The sequence below is a fragment of the Stegastes partitus genome, unplaced genomic scaffold, assembly GCF_000690725.1.
Source record: "Stegastes partitus isolate 25-593 unplaced genomic scaffold, Stegastes_partitus-1.0.2 Scaffold289, whole genome shotgun sequence".
Classification (NCBI taxonomy): Eukaryota; Metazoa; Chordata; class Actinopteri; family Pomacentridae; genus Stegastes; species Stegastes partitus.
In genome coordinates this window covers 26,478-46,889 of record NW_007578020.1, presented here as the reverse complement: position 1 = coordinate 46,889, position 20,412 = coordinate 26,478, and the positions used below count along the sequence as shown (strand labels likewise).

At 44.5% G+C, this 20,412-nt stretch overlaps 1 protein-coding gene across 1 annotated transcript; it reads right to left on the bottom strand.

The window, feature by feature from the left end:
- Window positions 1–689: 689 nt before the first annotated feature.
- wnt9a (wingless-type MMTV integration site family, member 9A) lies at window positions 690–20,079 on the bottom strand. Its single transcript, XM_008282879.1, has 4 exons — window positions 19,943–20,079; window positions 7,479–7,738; window positions 7,135–7,397; window positions 690–4,889 (listed from the first exon to the last, which is right to left on the bottom strand). Exons 1-4 carry the CDS (start codon window positions 20,032–20,034, stop codon window positions 4,374–4,376), a joined length of 1,131 nt encoding a protein of 376 aa, XP_008281101.1. The 5' UTR covers window positions 20,035–20,079; the 3' UTR covers window positions 690–4,373.
- Window positions 20,080–20,412: the final 333 nt, after the last annotated feature.

The following is a 20,412-nucleotide window of genomic DNA, read 5'->3' as shown; positions in this document are numbered from 1 at the left end:
GAGAACCAGGATTGGACACCCCTGGATTAATGTCTACCTGGCCCTCCACAGCCACACTCAGGTGTGATTCACCCTGAGATAAGTTTGATGATCTTGAATGAGTTTGTTGATACATTTCCAGGAGTTGTGATCCTTTTGGATGTGCTCCTATCAGATCCACTTCACTAAACTTCTTCTTTCTTCTTTTTTATGTCACTTTGGCAAAACAAAACCACTGCCTGGAAAGCACCTGATAGAGCTGTAGAAGCTGTTTTTTTAAATTTATGAGGAAACTTGAAGATTTGCTGCAACAAGCAATTCCTTTGAATATCATTTAGTTAATATAACAAATGTCTCAAATGTTGTGAATTTGTTTATATCTCAGAAAAAACAAACACATTCTACTTTTCTAAAGCCCAACTTCACAATTTCAGTTTTTGTTAAAATTGCTGCATTTGTATAGTAATAAATCTGAAACTAACTTCTGCAAACCTTTAAAAAAAATATGCAAATACTATTAATATTTGGCTTTTGATTTCATAAATGACTCATTATATTAATCAGTTTACAATAAATCTTCTGCTGATTGACTGTTTCAACACAGCGTGACCAACGAAAGATGATTATTTCAGTTTTATCGTCGCCTAACGACTTAACTCAGGGTGTGATCTACTGATCGGCTCCACCGAATAATGAAACTACACATGAAATAATTTAAAAATTCATTTATTATTTCAGATTTTTTTTTTCGCCTTTGTTATACAAAGATGTTAAATAACTTAAATACATTCTTACCAGTCATTTGTGATCTGTTTATACCTACAAGCTATACACATGAGGTAGAGGAAAATAATTTAGAGTTCCCATAAGACATGAATAAGTGAACATGGACAAAGCTTTGTTGGTGTAATATCATCACAAAGGGCAATACATGGTTGGCGTGTTTTATCTTTGTTTTACAGGCACAGCACAAATCCTAACAAAAAGTACGTGTACATGTAAAGTGACCCAAAGGTGAGTAGAAATCAGTCCGCACTGATGCAACCATCAGCTCATACCGCCGTGTACGCGGCGGCAACCAACATTACAAAGTCAAGACTCTTTTCACAAAAATAGTTGATTATACAAACAGATCAAATCCTATAAAAAAAAAAAAAACATTTGTGATGACTGTGATTTTGTTTGAATACTTTCAGAAACGTCTCGTCGTGTGAATGAGTAAAGGACAGCTACAGGTGAGTCGATTCTAAGTTCGTTAGGATTTGTTAGTGCTTAGATAACAGACGACGTTGAGATATGAAGTGAAATACGCTGATAGGATACACTGCTTCATGAAGCCTCCACCCCAGAAGGAACAAACACCCGAAAGAAACACAGAGTAAAAAATACAGGATATAAAATCAATTTAGACTTTGACGTTATTTACACTAAACACATGCTCATAATATATTTAAAAATAATTTATCTTTCATTTTTTTCTCTACAAAATAGAATTTTGTACATGATCCACTGACGACTAAACAGTGCAGAGTGTTGGGTTTGACAATACGGTGACATCTAGAAAAGCGTCCGGCTGCTGCTGCTGCTGCTGCATCATGCTCCTCTTCCTTGGGAGAAATTTTTTTAGGTCTATGTACAATCTATAAACAAACAAAAATGCACTCTGCGTGCATTTGGTATTCCTGTCATGTCTGTTTTAAATCCATTCAACAGCAGAGAACGTCGCTGTGTTTGGGCCGAGCAGTGTGTGGAGCGAGCACACACCAGAAGCTGTGGGAAGCAGGCATTTATGCTTTGAGTCTCAGCATAGCTATTATGGTTTCCATGTAGCGTGCAAAGTTCTATGTATATGTTTTGACCAGTCTTTATTTGGCGTGCCTTCTCATATCAAAATGCTTGGAATTCATCTCCTCAGGACAAATAAGCCACGCAGGGTTCTCGTCCTAAAGCGTGATTTTGCCGTCAGAGGTGGCGGTTTTTAGTTTAAACTGCTGCGATAATCACTTTCGAGCACTAAACTGTCAGTTTTAAGAGCATCTGGATGTGCAGTATTGATGATTAGAGCGCAAAAGCATCTGTTTCCACAAATGCTTCGACCGTTTTTTTTAAATTTTCTGTCAATTTTCTGCTTCAGATGCTTGTGAGAGTTGAACATGTGCCTCACGTTTGTCTCTATACCACAGGAGAAGAAACCTTTGCTATTTACATTTTTTAAAAAAAGAAAAAAAAAGATTCTGCACTGCACTGTATCCATAAATACAGATCTTTAAATACTTTAAAGGGCTTTTGGGCTTCAGTGCGTGAATGGTGCTATAATACAAAGCTGGGTCCCTCACTCAGTAGTTAATTCACACCAATGTAAAATATGGCATATAGGGTCCTATATCTTATAATATATATAACATAGTGTTCCCAGAAGTGCTGAGAATACGCTGACATGTTAGTGTCTGCATCGCTGGTGTGTACAGAAGCATTTATCATAATATTGTATGAATGTTTTATGGAAACAGTTTGACATGTTGGGCTTTAGATGACAACATCATATCTTTCAGCTAGTTAGCTTAGCATAAACTAATGAGGCTAACAAAATCCACCTTCCAGCACCTTTAACCACCAAACTGTTTGTTTAATGTGTACGAAACGAGCAAAAATGACAAGTTGTGGTTAACAAACGAGACGCAACATGTGAACCGGTGAGCTTTAAAGGTGCTGATGGGCGGATTTTCACACAAAGAACACCGACTTTCTCATCGAAAGCAACTCCTAACACGTCGACCTGCTCCTTTAACGTGTCCCTGTCGATGCGTGGTGCGCTGCGTTGTCACTCGATTCCAGGCAAAAGCAAATTAACTCGTGTATAAAAAAGCAACTCGACTGACTTCGGAGAGAAGACAGCAGATTAGCGAAACTCTTCGGTTTACATTTGGACACAATTTACAGAACATTACACAAATATTAGTCTTATAAGATGTATTTATATTAGCTACGAGGCTTTTGCTTTCATCTCCACTCGAGCTAAGCTGCAGACAAGTTAGATTCCAGCCTCGGTTGCTCCGTACTGTTTGAACTGTACACACTGCGTGTCTATATGTTGAATATGGCTCAATGTGATCGTGGCAGCTGAAGAGGAAAAGACGGATATGAAATGGTAGGGAGTTACATTCCTCCAGTTCTCCACAGTTTTCTTTACGACTTCAAAGTATTCAGAAGAAACTTCTAAGTAGATTTAAGCTCCACAGAGCTCCACAAATTTAGATCTGAGTCACACGTGGACCGTCTGCTGATCACCTGTTGATAAAAACAAGGCCGCTGTCATCTCCAACTTGGATTACGTTTGCATTTGCACAATTTCTTTCTATTTTATCCAAACAGATATAGTGGTTTAAGTTATTCCCTGAACTCTGCTTCGCTCAAGGCCGAGAATAGCCTAAACTGACTGGTTTAGTTATTTTCTGTTAATGCATTTACTAACAGCTTCATATTATATTATTATTAAACAAAAGAAAAAATGAGATTTCTTTTCTCCCGGTGAAGGAGTAGTCCCAAAGGATCTATAAATTATCCACAGCAAGACATCAGACACAAGTGTGCTGCTTTCCAAAGGGCCTTGTCAACATGAATCAAAAAGAGAAACGAGCACACAAACAACAAAACATTTGTGTGGTTAGTGGTTTGTTTTAACATAGTTAGATAAGTGGCTTATATAATATCATTACAATATAACTGAATTTATTTACATACATATGCAAACACACAATGTGTGTGAGTGTAAATATGTGCGTGTAGAGTAATTCTTACACCCTGTCTTTTGTTTTTTTAGCAGTCTCTGAATATGGTTTCATTGCCATAAAAAGTCGTCACTCGAACTCCACTCCGCCTCACTTTCTACCACGTGCTGACAAACACACACATGTAAAGATTGACAAACACACACATGTAAAGATTGACAAACACACACATGTAAAGGTTGACATACACACACACTCACTCACACACACACTCCATTCCTCTTTGGGCAGAGCCCCAGAAGTCAGTCTGTTGGTGTCGCTGTCTTTACGTCGGATCCTCATTAACTGGACGCTAAGCTGTTTTCTCATGACGGATGTTGTTTAAAAAAGGAAAGTAAAATCTCTCTTCAAGGCAACGCTGTGATAAAAAGCTTGAGATGTTGACCCAGTTGTCTGAGAAAGTTTTCATTCTGCAGGACCTCCGAAACCCAACCCACAGAAATCCCTCAAAGTGCTTATTGCTTCTCGGCTCGCTCCTCTTTTGTTTGCAGAACGCTGTTCCGACGCTGGAAGCAAAACCTTGCATGAGAACAAAACGATCGCTCCTCTTCAACACAACCACCTTCCACGCGCTCCGCTGACTGAAGGCGCTGGCGGGTGGCCGGTTTACCCTTTGCAGGTGTACACCTCCTCTCTCTGTGTGCACTGCTTGCATTCGACGTAGCAGCACCAGCGCACCTGGCACTGGCAGGGCCGGGTCACCTCCCGACTCTGAGTGTTGTGGCCTCGCCCGCAGCAGATTGCGTCGCAGTTCTTGTCCTTGTAGCACTTGCGTGCTGCAGTGCCCGATGAGTACTTGCTGGGTCTACAGAAGCTGGGCGAGTCCTCGATGTGGAGCAGGTCCATAGTGCGGGGGATCTGATCGTTGAGGCCGGGTAAGGGCTGCTGCTGCTGCGGCGGCTGCTGCTGCTGCTGCTGCTGCTGGCCGCGGCCCGTGGAGATCTCTCCTTCCCCGGTGGCCTCGTTGGTGGAGCTGCCGACCTTGACGGAGGCCTCGTAGCGCGACTTCAGCTGCTTTCCAATCTCGTGGAAGGGCAGGAGCTGCCTCCAGCAGGTCTGGACGGTGCAGGAGCCAGAGACGCCGTGGCATTTGCAAGTGGTCTCCACTCCAGCCTTGATTACCTGGTCGGAGACAGAGCAACACTGTTCACTGCTGAGAAACATTAAAGGCACATAATGAAAGCTGTGCAATTTAACAAGCCTCTGTTTGGTAAGCAGCACTTGAAAGAACCAATTTACCCAAATATGCTCATAATTAGATGAACAGGGTGGAGCCCAGTGGTATATAGATATAATGGGAAATTATTACATTCATTGTTCTTTTTATATCATAATAAAAGGGAAACTCCAAGGTTCTGCTTGTGAACTAAAGGAGAACAATATAGGACTTTGTCTCAGACTTCATATAAAAGATCAAGTGAATAATAGTTGGTGGGAGGGTTGATTTTGTTATAACCACGGATGAAATTTTGATTAAACTCAGTTACAGTTATTATGGTAAGTGAGGGGAGGTTATAGCTGAGAAGTGCCCACAAAGACGATCCATTCAGACAGCCATGGGAACCAGAAGCCTTTAATACTTGGACACCAGGCACTATAATTGTCCTTTGACTGTAAATGTGTTTTCTAAACCCGGAGCGGATCGACCGAATCTTCCAGTGTGGTCATTCTGTCATAACACAGAGTGAAGTCATGCAAACAGTTGGGAAAAGACGGAGCAGCACAGACGGCTTTTTCTTATACTAAATCGGACATAACTGTAAATGAAAACACAGAGACTGTCAGCCGAACAGACCACAACACGTTATTTTAACACTACTTGACCCCTCAGCGGTCAGCCAGAGTTCATTTCTGCATCGACCACAATGTTTAAAGCAGTACGTGCGCGAGAATCAATGACAATAACACATTGTCTTCGATGGGGTTTGGATAGACTCTACATTTCTTTCTCAGACTGCGAAAGAGATCGGGGAGCAGGAAGTGCATATTCATCACACCAGCAGGTCAAGAAAATTTGATAGGTCAGCTTTTAAAATGTCGGGGGGATGCAGAGGCTAGCACATTCCAGCCTCGTCCTCCGTGTGGGAATTCGTCTTGAGCGAACGCGGCGGTACACCTCACTACATGTGCATTTAGCGGAGGGGGGAAAAAAAAAGGGAGCAAAAACAATGTTGTAAATCTTTTATCACAAATAAAATCTCCGGAGAGATTGGATTTTGTAGAGCCAAGCTGAAAAGGAAGAGCACGTATTGGTCTTCTGGGAGAGTTTTGTGTCTGCTAACATTTGGGAAGTGTGCCTCTGCCATAATTCATTTTGAAACCAAAATGAAAACGGCGAGAATCGGAGAGAAGGAGAGTAAGAGAAACATATTCCAGACTTTTAGTTTACTTTGGCTTGACAGATTAAAACCATTCCCTCTTCGTTTTTTTCCCTTTTTTTTCTCCTTGATTTCGCTGTAAAAAAACACGTCCAAGATGAAAAACCCATATTTGCTCACCACAAACAATGGCTGAATCGCGCCAGAGAACAAATGAGAGTCGCTGCCTATCTAATCTGAGACACTAAACCAAATATTGGCTAATGAGCGCTTTCGGATTTTACCAGATTTACAGTAGCAATTACTTTAATCAGTTTAGGTTTCTTGGAGATGCTTCCACTCTTCCAGGAGCCCCTTCTTTAACTCAATCAGTATTAAATTCCTCTTTAAACTATATATTCAGACGGAGCTCCTCGTCTTACCAGCGCTGTGATGTTTAAACTCAAGATATGACGGTATATTCAGGTCAAGGTGAACAACAAATCGGTGCTTTATGTTGCTGTTTGTCTACACATCTGCGCCCAGTCTTGCATAATTACAGATTTCCCACCATTTGGCCGTTTCGTGGGAGCAGCACATCCGTCTGTGACCTGCGACCTCGTTCAGACCGGTTTCTTAACGAGTTAGATTCATGTGCTCGCTGTAACTCAAGTGTTTTTTGTTTTCACTGGTGGAAATTATTGCTTTAATAAAAGGCAAATTAAACTGACAGTTGTGGCAAATATACGGCTGTGACATTATCGCGCGATTATCTTCGAGTGTAACTCCCTAAAACTTTTGTGTACATGAACAGCTGTCACGCTGAGTCATGGTTTAAGGCTTTGGACAAATTGTTAGCTATAAAACACGGCTGCTGTCACAGACGAGCGATGATAACCAGTGAAGTATTGTACTTCCATGTGGCTGGGGGACTCACAAGAAACAGATTAAAGCAAGAATGTTGAACCGTGCTGCAGAAGACATTCCGACTTTCTGTCTGTACGGAGGCTGAAGCTCCAGAAACACTGGACGCTTCACTTCCCGTGGTGCAGTGTGATGGTGTCGCTCACCTTCATGCCCACGTTCGTGTTGTGCATGTCCACGCGTGCACGCAGGTCCTTGTTGGAGCGTTTGCCCAGGAAGTCCTTGACAAACTTGTTGGCGTACTTGAGGTTGTCTCCGCAGCCTCCCCACTGCCAGGCTTTGCGGTTCTCCAGGTCGGGGGCCTCGTCACACGTGCAGCGCTCCATGCGTCCCGCGCTGCAGGCTTTGGCCATCGCGTGGGTTAGCCCGGCTGAGGAGATGGCATACAGGAAGGCTGTCTCTTTAAATCCTGGAGGCGAAAAAGACAGGCAGTAAGCACAATGCACATATCAGATTTGTTTCCAAGGAAAACACATTCGTCTGTCCGTACCTCTTTTTAGTATATTGGCTCGGTGGCGCCCCTCTAAGGTGCAGTTCCACCTCTCGAAGCGGAACTGATACTGGCATTCTAGGGCGCTCATGGTGATGGCCTCTCTCAGGGTCTCCGCCACGCCCGGGTCTCGTCTGCACATCCTGCGCTGCTTCTTTTCCAGTTTGAGCCGGTCGCACAGCTTGTAGTGGGCCCTGCCCACGTTCTCCTCTGGTAGAGAGTTCAGTGGCAGGATAGACAACGGTTCATTACCTGTCAACCTAGAAGGAGAGATCACAGGCACAGGCGGGTGGGTTGAAACGGCGCACAGAGAGGGAGAGGATACGTCTTGATAAAGTATCCAATAAAGCACAGGATGCTGACCTTCCTGGATAAACAATAAGAGTTGCAAAGATATACTACATAAACAGAACAGGAAGCACAGCTGGGGCATATAATGCTCAAAAGTTTGGTTAATGTTCAAATGAATTCAGCTGTTCGGTGGTTAATGTTCAGGGGAATTCAACATTTGCTGGAGATTGAGATCAACCTCCAGCACAGGCGTGTCTCAGTGGAGAGCAAATTCTCTGCAGAGGTGGAAAACTTCTTCCTTCTCATAAAGTTCCTGACACTATTTTGTCGCTGTTTTAGAGCAGTCAGACCACAGCAGCAGCAGCAGCAGCAGCCACTCGCTGACTACAGGATTTAACAGTATTTTAAGATTGAAAAGTGTATTCTAAGCAGCAACGCGTTCGGCTGGGATGGGACATATTTGAAACAAAGGCACGCTGTGAACGTGACCGTCATGCCACATGCATGTGAAACAGTAGCCAGCAGATGCTTGGTTTAATATTTATATCGTGTCCTGAGGGAGGGGTGTCGCTCACAGCAGCGTTGTGTAGATTTAAACATGATCACACAGCAGGATTTACACTCTCATTATAGAATCCTCATAACAAAAGTCCAGCGTTCAGGGTCTTGAAGCAGCAATCCGTTCGAAATATAACAAGCAGAAGTCTCAGTTCTAAACACGGTATGGAGAACATGTGGTAGACTCGCACTCCTTTCGTCAGTTTATTTAAGGGAAGCGTATATAAAACACACAAAGCGGGGACTACCACATAGCTGGCAAAACCTACGACCAGCGTTCTGAGGTTGTGATGGGGAAAGCAGAGCATTACTTTCATAAACACACACACAGGGGACACGACTGTCAGCCTGCGACCATTTTGGTCACACCAACTGACAGGATTGGCACCGTACTTGTTCATTATGTGTAATTTCTGGCCTCCTTTACACCCTTAAAGTGAAACTGAAGAATAAATGGATTTACAGAACTCACAAAGTCCTCAGGCCCGCGTGTCGCTGCAGGACTTCTAAACGACTCGTGTGCATGAATTGACACCTCGCTGATCAATGACTCTGATGAAGATGAAGGATTAAAACTGCAGGCTGAAGTGTTGATTCTCCATCCTTGTAAAAATGCACTGACTGATGGATAGACATGACAGCTACCGGCAGGACAAGTTCTTTTAGTTTGAAAGAAAAGTGACACAATCAGAGTCTATTATTTAAAATGACAACACAACCTGTCATATTTCACGTCATTTCAACGTAAACCTGGACTAAAAATGTGCACATTAAGCGAGACAACAATCGTGAATTGTTGTTCTTTCTGCCCCGGTTGTAAAAAGTCCGCACAAAGCCAAGCAAATTAAAAGAAGTCCAAGTATACGACTGTGAAGAGCAGCCGCAGCGAATGGGAATCCTGCCACGTAGTTAAATACGGCCAAGCGGTATAAATAAAAAAAATACCGTATAATATTTTTGTAAAGGTGCAGAGCATCTGCTGGATGTCCGCACCAGGTTAGTTAATGCATCACAAGTGTCGATCCGCATTACTTGCATGTTAGACGTCATTACTGCTTGTCAGAGAGGATTCTGTCACCACTCATATTCACTCCGGCCTCTCACAGAAGGTCACGGGAGTTCTTCAACAAGAGATTTGTTTTATTAAGTCCAATAACTGACTGAAATGTTTCCCCCCGAGCCCTCAGCTTCATATCAGCGGACTTAATAGCTCGCAGATGCTACGCGATATTTGCATTCTGGTTGGGAATCTAAAAAAAGGAGTCGCGAGGGTTTGCTCTCAGATTGGGTGAAACGGCTTCCACTTTACAAAGCGTGTTTGCCTTTTTCTTAACTCGTCTGACAGCTATGAATTTCAAATGGAAACCTGGCAAGCTGCGTCTTGACAGAAATTGCTCTCCCGACACACTTAGAGAATTTTTTAAAAAGTGTAGTTTGAGGCGCACAGAACAAGGCTTACGCAACGCATGACAACGCCGACATTTTCCACTTAATTGTTTCATGCTTTGTTAAAAAACGTTGTGATGACGATGCCGAGGGAACGCGCTCAAAGCCCCAAAACAAACACGTCCGTCTGACCCGGTATGCGTTTGACTGACAACCGTTCCACAACATTTCTCTGGCAAGCGAGCAGTCCGGGGATTGAGTGATGGCGCCACGTGGAGCACCTGTCTGAGAGCATTTCAAACATCAGTGGGGAAGATTAATAAAGAAAATGAAGCAGTCCACTACTGTATATGCCTGAAAAAGACACAAATATTTGTTGAATTTGCACCATGTGTGGGTTTAAAAAGACGCCCAACTGCCAAACGGTGGTCTTAATTTACCCAATACCACCGACATGACGCGCACATTCCTCCGGACAGACACGCATAGTAACACGTATCGGCGTCGGCTCTTCCAAAAGCCCGCATGCCTGCCAAGACAAGAGGCCATTAGAGTGACAGGCCTCAACCGTCTGTGTGACGTCTGAGACAAAAAGATGGTCTGGAGGGAGGCCAAAGATGACATGACACTGATCTAGCGCTACTGTCTCTGTGGCTTTTTTACACAAAGGCATATTTCTAGCGAGTCACAAAGACAGCCTGAGGGCTACGTGTGGAGCCCAGAGCAGGGAAATACTTCCTCACATCTCCAGAGAAGAGGATCTACTGGCCGGGCCGATGTTTCCACTCTGTGGTAGACCAGAAAGCAGTCAAATAGTATCACAGATGTACGCGGCCTCAATTGCTTCTGTCGTTTAAAAAAAAAAAAACTACTATTGACAAGTGGATTTACTTTTTTAACCATTCGCAAGTGAAGAGTTGATGATTTTTAATCTCGTTTGAATTTGCTGGAGGATAATATTTTGACTGGATGCAAGACTGTGACCCCTGCTGTCACACAAAAAGAGTCACACATTCCAATATGGTGATCTGCAAAAAAACAAAAAAACTATCATTCGGCTGTTTGCTGAGGAATGAACTCATTCAACTCACTTAGAGGAAAAAAGAATTGGACAACAGTTCATTGGTTGAATCCCCCCAAATCATTACGAAGCGAAATATTCTGGAAATCACTGGTGTTTTCTTCTAACAATGGGGAGAGGAAATGTCGAAAGAAAGTCTGTTGTTTTCTCCGACAGCTCAGTGAATCTGATAGTTCTATGAAATATTGATCCTCTTCAGACTGATGTGACCTCCAGGATTCAGGGAAAGAACAAAAACCTGTGTAGGGATGACTTAACGGATCACTAATGCTGCATCCTGTTTTGATTTATCAATGAAGTAAAGTGAAAAAGTGAATGAAAAAAAAAAGGAACACGGCAGCTTTTCAGACTTTTGTCGACTCAACAGCCAAATGGTTTCAGCACGTTTCGAGCTGCAAGTTCCCAGTTTGTGTGTCATCCGCTTGCTTTCCTTTCCCACAAGTCTCTCTCCGCTACAGTAATAAATAAAGGCAAAAAAAAAGGCAAAAAGAAAGAAAAAAACAAAGATTTATACTGACTGTCATTCCCCTGCTCTCCTCCCTACATTTCATGTCACTCTCAATTTTAACTACCGAGTAAAAAATGGCACAAAAAAAAAGAGATTTCAGAAAATGTTGGGATTTTTGTGCTTGAATATATCGATAAAATATTTTTGGCTCACAGAATATCCAGGAAAAGCATTTCACAGATTACTAACTCCAGCTTTGTGTGGCTAGTAACTGAGCTACATGACAAAACAAATGATTTATTCACATTAATAAGGCCACTAGTTAAAACTTCAGAACAACAGGTGTCATATCGGTGCCAAAAACAGAATATCACAAACCGTGATTTGAAGTGAAGCTCCTGCTCAGTATCTACTGATTCAGGAACACGTGTTTTCACATGGTGGACCGTTTTCTGTAGGTGTTTTTGTTTGAGGTGTTGTTTGAGGTGTTGGCACAGCAACACCAATTACACATGGAATATAACACCAACATATAAAACTCATTATTATCCTATGCGAGGTGGGATTCTTGCTGATGTTTGCTCAGCTTTGCTTTTTCCATTCACACACTTGGCCTGTACCGACTCCTCGCAGACATCGCTGACCTACTCTCACGCTGCTGCTGCTGCACCTCCTCCTCCTCTCGCTGTCTTTCACTTAGTAACCCTGGAGTTTGTTTAGTCCTTTCTCTCTACCTGTCAGCGCCTCCCATTGCCCGTGACATTTACTTTATATACATTTTCCAATGCGGCGGGAGGCTTCGGCGAAAACGGCTCATTTCACGCGGCGGAGCCTCGGAGTCGATCCCTGGAGGAAATCATTGACCAGCTCCAAACTTCGCCATCATCACTCCCTCTCTGGCTTCAGGTGGAAGTGACCCTCAGCTGGTTGTTTGTGCTCCTTCTTCATTAGCTAGGTATGTAAATAGTTAAAGAAGCGCCATGATACTAACAAACGTCACCATTACTTTGACTTTCTTGGCATAAACAAAGCACTTGCTGCAAGTACAGACTGCACAGCGCTGCGACTGCTGGTGTTATTCATATACTCAGACAGACGTATAGGAACAAAGGCGGCTCAGTCCGTGTGTGTGTACATTAATCTCAAGAGGCTAAAGCAGTCCAGGCTGTAAACTTTACAATTGATTGCTCACTTAAGTCCATTATTGATAAAAACAAGTTAAATATTCTGTTGTTGAAATGTGATCGAGCCTGAAATGGTTAATAAATCATGCAGGGCTCTAGTTGCAGATCTCTGTGGATGCTGTTTTTTTTTTGTTTTTTTAGTTAAGATTTCTGCTTGAAAAGATAACAGGAGATAGCAGAAGGTATCCAGATTCAGTAAACAAGCGATATTACAGACTCGTGTGCAATCTCCACCTGTTGAGCAACATCAGTGCAAGAAAAACAAACCGCAAGAAGTTTTCAAGCAAAGTGTTTTTTTGGCGATTTTCAGCCAGCGTCTGTTTATCCGCCACAACAGACCGGGCGGGTTTGTGTGTGTGCACTTACCATGTACATGTGCATCCGTGTGCACTTACAACCTTAAGTCAACACCTACGAGAGGCAGTCGTGGCTGAACGCGCCCAGGCAGAAAAAAAAGCACAAAAGCCACAATTTCTCCATCAGCCTGAACTTGCAGGTTGTGTGGTCTGGTGTCTCCTCGATCACAACCAGCCTCCCCCTCCTCCCCGCTCCTTCTCCTCTTTTTTTCCTGTTCTTAGAACTTCCCCTATTCCCACCGGTCAATTACTCTAAACGGACGTCAATCATTTGGCCCAGCTGTTGGCTCAAAACAAAGCCCGCTCCAGACAAAACCACCGCTGTCTGCGAGCCGAAGCCGCGCAAGACAATGACGGACGCGAACATGTGTCCTGGACCGGTTCGGCCGTCATTAAGACAAACTGCTGCGTTCACCTGAGACTCATCTGCGTACCATAAAAAATGGTATTATTCATTAAATTAAACACTGAGTTTTTCTAGGAAATTACCCTCGCCGTCGCTGATCTCCTTTTCTCTCTTTCACTTTTTCCCCTCCTGCCTTCGCGGCATTTAAAATGCTCCTTTTGGGGGGGAAATTGTGTGCTTTTCTCAGAAATGTTGGATGAACTTCAGACCACCCTGCCCAAGTCCCATCTGGTGTATCACAGCCCGGGCCATGCCAGAGGTAGTAGGAATGTGAGCGTGTGTGGTGTTTTCCCTCTGGCCCACTCTAACTATGGCTGACACTGTGCTCCACAGCTTAGACTTGAATAATTGAAGAAACCATGAATCAGTGTCAAGTGACTCTCTGGTTCACGGCGTCTCCCGGCTATTGTCCACCTCCAGGACGTTTATAACAGAAGAACTGGGACGTTTCCTCCGTAGTGATACTGTTACCGTACCGTGAATCATTAAAAAATAGGGGAAAGAGTAAACGATTATGTATGAGGCCAAGATAAGATTAGTCCCCGGTTGAAAGCGCTGGGTGTTGTGATTACTCCTAACAAGCTGTGACTGACACAGTACAGTAACATGACAAAACGACTTTGAAAACAAAGTGGTACTGGCCTGGGACTTAGTAAGTCATATTAGTTGAGTAATGAGCCTTTCTGCGTAGTGGGAATGTCATGCAACGTCTAGAAGCACCGCCGCTCACAATGAGAGGGGGGAAAGTCCGCTATCTTGCATGACTTAACAGGATATGACCCAAAGTTATGTCATCTGCTGTCCCTTCTGGTCATTTACAACCCACACAGGGCAAGTCAGACTACTCCCACTAATTGGCTGATCAGGGCCTGTACATGCAGTCTCTTGATATTTTAAATGACACGGTGCGAGACGTATTTAAGCTAAATTTTTCACACAGACAGAAAAAGTTCAGTCTGTTTAGTTTTTTTTTTTTTTTAATCCACAGCCGTGACTGCGAGCACTGGTAGCTGAGCGGTAGGACTACAGGACCCGGGTTTGGAAATGGGAGTGTGGGGCATGGTAAGAGGTTTAACTGCTATGTGAGAACTCAAGGCTTCTAAGGTCAGCAGCTCAGTTATAGTCACTGTGTGACTGGCACAGATTGGGCGCGCTGCAGTGTCCGCATGACTCCCCTGTTCTAGCCCACACCATGGCACAGAGCAGCCCTGTACCAGCACACCGACACACCAAACACGTCCACGCACACATACCGCGCTCGGCTCGCACCGGTTCGCACATGCTGACACAAGAGCCGGACCGCGGCTGTTTGGTTGAGAGACAGTTTGACTTTAACCTCGGCTCAACAAAGATATTTAAATAAGTGCAGAGACGAGACGCGTCAGGTTTTATGCAAAGTCAGACCACAAACTCCAAACAAAAACCTGGCTGTTTGATTTTAACGCCACTCACGCCTCAGTGACTTCAGTTCATTATTTACTCTTACTTCTGAAAGATTAGGTTTTCCTTGAAAGGCCTGCGAGAACCCAAAATGAAGCCTTTTAATCTCCTGTAAAATATTAAAGCTCACTTTTCAAAGCTAAAGACAAAAAGTTTTTTTTTGAAATTCGCCCCACCTGACAAATATTCCCCAGTAGCATTTTCCTGGTGTTTTTGTGCTCTCGTATCGCCTAGAGAGAGAAAAAATGTGCCTCCTGACAACTGCCTGATGATTAAAGCAGCAGAAACCAGGCGAAAGTCATGCAAATTGTCAAAGTGAAACAAAAACTCCTCCAGGGTTAATCACAAAACGCCGGCCGTGCCTTGGCCCATTCATGTCGGCGTACGTCTACTGCGTCCATTCTCAAGCTAATGCTCGGGCTTTGTGGGTAAACAGGCCTTTCGGAGCGAACCTTAGTGTATATAATAACACCCATTTGACAAACACACACATTCAAGTGGCGAATCCGAGAGCACGTCAGGTCAGGCTTCTAAAGAAGTGTGTTTATGCAAGATATCCGTCAAGATAAAGTAAGAACAGGCACGGTCAGCTTCCATTCATCCTTTATAAGAGTCTTTGCAAACAGGTGGATGAGATTTGAAATGGATATGTGTTGACTGCTGCTGACAGATGAACTTTAAAAACAAATCGAAGACAAGTTTCCTTTAGTTGGACATGAGAAACGCAGATATTCCCTCGAAGGCCGAAGCCTAAAGTGAGGGTTTTGTCAATCTGCTAATCTTGGCCCATGTGAGGTGCCATGTCTCTTCTATCCCCACAAACCAGGCAGAGAAAACTCGCCTGTGGTCAAGGATGGAAAACACAGGACATAGCGGTCGCACTAACTAGCATCATCTCATCAATGGCTGACCACTAAAAGTATCTTGAGTCTATATTAGTTTTCCTGTTTTGCAAATTGCCCATGTCTCCGGCTCCATCTGCAAAGATCATCATATGTTTGCAGTTTGACCAGCAAGAGTTTCCTTTCGACGGGAGTTTCCTCTCTGTATCTTATAACGATCCGCCAATGAAGTGCACAGCTGACCGGTGGAACCGAGCCGGAGCTTTCATGATCAAACATGCCTCGGCTGTGGTCTCTCCTCGGCACGCTGATGACACAAGAGCTGTACGTCCTTAGATTGTAAGTATGCCAAACACATTTGAAAAGCCGCACCAAACCATGTAATCTACAAAAATATCCAGAACCACTGTGTTATTATACAGTATGAGCCCCATAACAACCCACTACAGAGACCACTGAAGCCCTCATAACAAAGGTGTGCACCAACTTCTGCAAGCTTTGATGATTCAACCTGTAAAATCAGCAGCTGAGCTCTGCATCGGCCACTTTGCAAACATGTAAATGTGCAAAAAGACAAGTGAGTTTGTGCTCTGTAGCTCCAAGTTAAAGGACGTTTTATACACGTGACGCAGGTTGACCACAACTAAGCACAATTCAGCCTTCATTATTTCTGCACAGACTTGGCTGCCTCGACATTTATTGTTTTCACATTTCATTTCCCATTCTCCTTCTGTTACACAGGAAAGTTACCAAGTGCTGATTGAGAACCATCCTCAGAAGATGCTGCACCACCCGGTGGCGCCCGCGGGCGTAGCAGGCCCCTGCAGACGGCCGTCGGACAGCAGAGAACCCAAAGCACAGCGTGGCTGAGCTCGAATCTGGACGTATCAAACAGAAATATAAAGAAAACAAAGCTCTCTCTTTTAAGAGGCCATGCGGTCGGTTATCTAAGCCTCCAGGTTTGCGTGATCTCACCACACTACACTTTCACAGCGCCAGTGCTGAGAGAATCCTATCTTCTTGGCTCATGCTAAAGTGATACCCTTTGAGGTGTGGCTGTAGCCACAGGATATCCTATGAAGTTGGGAAATCCCTCTATCAACGGTGCTCCCCGCCCTGCTGCACGTCAGGGCTAATCAGTCCTTAAGGCCTGGTAATGAGACGCCTGCCACCACTGTCTGCCAGGCAACGCCAGCCTGAGCCCACACTAACTCTGCTCCTTCTAATGAGTGGTAATCACCCAGCAGCTCCCCACAAACCACTGCAGGGATGCCGGCACGCACATGAGGCAGGCAGGCCAGAAGACAGGAGGGGAGAAAGAGGAGGGAACCAGAGGAAATGGAGACATGGAGCCGCTTCAGCAACAGATTGTAACATTTTTGTGCCGTGCTAAAGAAATGAGGCTCCTTTAAAACGCACAGCTGTTTGATACACACCAGGAACTAACTCAGCAAAGTGATAAAAACCTTTTACTGCCACATACTAAAAAATCACTCCTCCTCAATAAATTTACACACATCCCATTTGTTATCCTGTTGTTTTTGGCACGCTGCCTCCCTTAATGGAGCGCTGAAAACAATAATACCATCTGAAAGGGCATCGGCTGGGCTTCAGGAGCAAACCGATGATAGATTCTTTAAGGATATCGCGGCAATTAAATAGCGAGTAATAGCAACCGCTATATTTGCTTCTTCCGGATGCTGCGGTGCCTCTGTGATTGGTAAATCCCAGTTGCATGACTGTGGGCAGCCTTCCTGTATATGTCGCACATGATCTAAATAAAAACAAACTCTTGACTCAGTGTAAAGACTCACATTCAGCACAGTTTACAAGACCACAGAATGACATGCCTTTTACCAAAACTCAAATTTAAACCAACAGAGCTGTCTGAGAGCGCGCTCCGACGGGCCGAACTGAGCAAACAAGTCACTTCCCTCACCCACAGTTTATACAATATCTCATCAGGGTGCTGGAACCCTTCAGGACGGAAAACCCGGCGAGCATCTTCGATCCAAACTCTAATGATAACGGATTTAGCAGAACCAGCACCTGCCATAACAGGCTGAGGGAAAGCAAATGAGTGTTCACATTCTTGTGGCAAAGGATGACAATTTAAGCGGGTGCTCGACTACGCCAGGAATCCCACCCCACCCTCGGCTGAGCAGACTATGGGCAGGAGAGATTGTGTTTATGTTACACTTACGCTCCACCGCACTCTGGAAATTGGGTATGCAACATTGACCCTCTATTTTGAGTAAATCAGTACCCAGGAGGCCCTAGGATGCCTCGTGCTCGTGGAATATTTATTTGAACAGGTTTCTGTTAGTGTGTCCCCCCAGTCAAAGCCGAGCGAGGAACTGTGCCGGAGCGTCACTGGTGTCGAGTTTCTGGGAAGCTGGCCACGGGTTGCAGTCACATTTTGTGTCTGTGTCACCTGTGCAGGCTCTTTCAGTGCGCTTCATGTTCCTCAGCTGCAGGGCTAAATCATTCACTGACACTCATTCATATTCCCCTTCTCGCAGGGCCACAGAATAATAAATCCCCAGTATCGTAATACCACATGTCTCTCTGCGCCACACAGGCCACAGATAGAGAACAGACTGACAGAGGGAATTGAAAACAAGTGCTAACTGAATAAGTAAATATGCATTACCATTAGGACCATTAAGTCTGATGTTGGTGCCAATTTGGCTTGTCAGACTTCATGCAGACCGCCTGCCAAGAGCGACACTGCAACAGGAAGGGAGACCGAAACAGAGAGCGGGGTTACATTTGTCCCTCCAATACAATTTTAGAACTGAATTGAAACCAAAGACCGAGTGGGAGACAGAGAAAGTACTTGATACGTGCATGAGCATTACAAATGATGACGCTTCGCTCAGGAAGGGGCTGAGACGTTTCCATCATACAGGCCTATTACAGGGGCCATACGGTGTATTTGCATCACCCAGTTTCCATAAATAACCGCTGGGTGCAGCAGCATTCACCCAGAGACCAGGAAAAAAACAAACTGGGTGTAAATTACAACAATCCAGTTTATTTGGACAGGTTTGGAAGTGTTTCAGTGTCTCCTTTCGTGAGACTCTGCGAGATAACCCTCGCCTCCAGGAGATAAAACCCACTTCAGCGGGTCGACAGGTCTGACACGCTAGTCTAACGGGCCCTTGGGGGACATTTTTTTGTGTGCTCTCTTGCAGATTCACAACGGTTCCCAGATCGCCTAACACTCCTGGATCCTGCACAACACCCATACCTACCATAAATTTGACTCTGCTGGAAAGGCTTCAAGTGTCATCACTCTGCAGCCTACAACCATTTGTCTGTGTGTGTGTCTGCAGCTGGGGGGGAGCACTAACAACACCCATCAGCAGGGATATTTTTGTACATAGTAGAGAGGGGAAAAAAGCACTTCTTGCTTGTTTCACCCATTTTGCAGGTTGGAAGTGTGGAGCTGCAGGTGAGCCCCGGCTGACATGCTGACCTCATTTGAATGACCTTAGCTTCCCAGACCTGCAAATGTTCTTCTGTAGCTCAGACAGAAAAAAAAAAGAAAGCTGAGAGTGCACTTCATGTGAGCAGACAAACCAGAGTTCAGAGCATTAGCAGCCACATTGAAGTGGAGGTCATAGTGGGCTACACCTAAAATCCGAGGCGTTCCCTGGGCAGCGCTGACTTTGAAATATACACCCTTGTGCTCTTTCTAAATTAAACATTATTGTGAGTATGACATGATTCATGCAACTCTAAATTCTTCTGATTAATTTCCTAACACGTGCTCCAAGTGCTTTTTAAGAAAGAAGAAAAAAAAAAAAAGCTGATGGAGGCAGCAGAAAAAGCCCCTGCCAGGGTTGTGTGATGTTTATGCTGGAAGTGGAGGGGAGGGGGGGATTTCTTTTTTTTTTTCTGTGCAAAGCTGAGCAGACGTTTCGGCCACCAGTTCAGTCAGTCAGTCAGATTTTGCTTTATTGTTACCAGCTGTTCAGTCTGAGGCTTTTACACACACACACACTCACCTTTCGCTGCTCGCTCGCAGAGTCGACTGAGGATATGATTTTACAAGTGTTTCAGCAAAATAAGCGACTCGACCGCTACCTGCCATTCAAAAACTTTGCAGTGGGCGCTGGCTCAATTGTCAGGGAGAGAATGAAGTCCTGCTCGGCCAACATTACTGCGGGGCTGCGCACGGACACCTATAATAGATGCTGCGGTGGGAGCGCGCGCATAGTTTGTTTTTTAAGGAGTGTGAGATCTGATCAGACAACCTGCTGCAGCTGGAGGCCTTCAGGGTGACACCTCTCTGACCCGCACAGTCAACACGAATCAGAAAACACGTTTGAATTATCCTGAGCTTACTTTTTTTTCTGTGCGCTAAGAGAGAAAAAATGATCACGATAAATACCTGCCTCAGCGACCAATCAGATCAATGAAGGCAGCACCGGAGCGCGTCTGTCAATCAAATCAGAGTCTCTTACCCGAAATAAGCCGCGGAGGGTCCAGGTAGGCTGAGGAGATACACTATGACTGTGAACGATAACCATCCCAGGAGTAGGTGTCCATCCAGCATTTTGCTGCGGCTCCAGGGCAGATCATTTCGTTTCTCCTGAGTAGCTGTGTAAAATCCCTTGTTGAACGTTCAACACTTCTTATACAGAGAGGAGCTGCGCTCCTCCCATCAGCAGGGAGAGAGAGAGAGAGGGAGAGGGAGAGAGAGAGAGAGAGAGAGGGCAGCATGGCAATACATACTGAACTGATTCACAATTCCCTCTCAGGTTTCACAGAGATTATTCATCTCGGTGTCTTAATTTATGATTGGTGTGACAGCCTCTCCTCTGTGGGCGTTCAGAGCACCACACAGTCGGTGTTTGTGCAGACTGAGGTCAGCCTGAGCTGGACTGCACTGTATGATAAAATACCTACAACCAGTGACAGTTTATTTCCAGAA

Bases quoted from the DNA above. Each gene is read 5' to 3' on its own strand.
- wnt9a (XM_008282879.1), bottom strand. From the start codon at position 20,034: ATGCTGGATGGACACCTACTCCTGGGATGGTTATCGTTCACAGTCATA. The intron at 7,398-7,478 runs GTACGGACAGAC...TTTCGCCTCCAG, and splicing joins AGCCAATATACTAAAAAGAG to GATTTAAAGAGACAGCCTTC. The intron at 4,890-7,134 runs GTGAGCGACACC...GTCTCCGACCAG, and splicing joins ACACGAACGTGGGCATGAAG to GTAATCAAGGCTGGAGTGGA.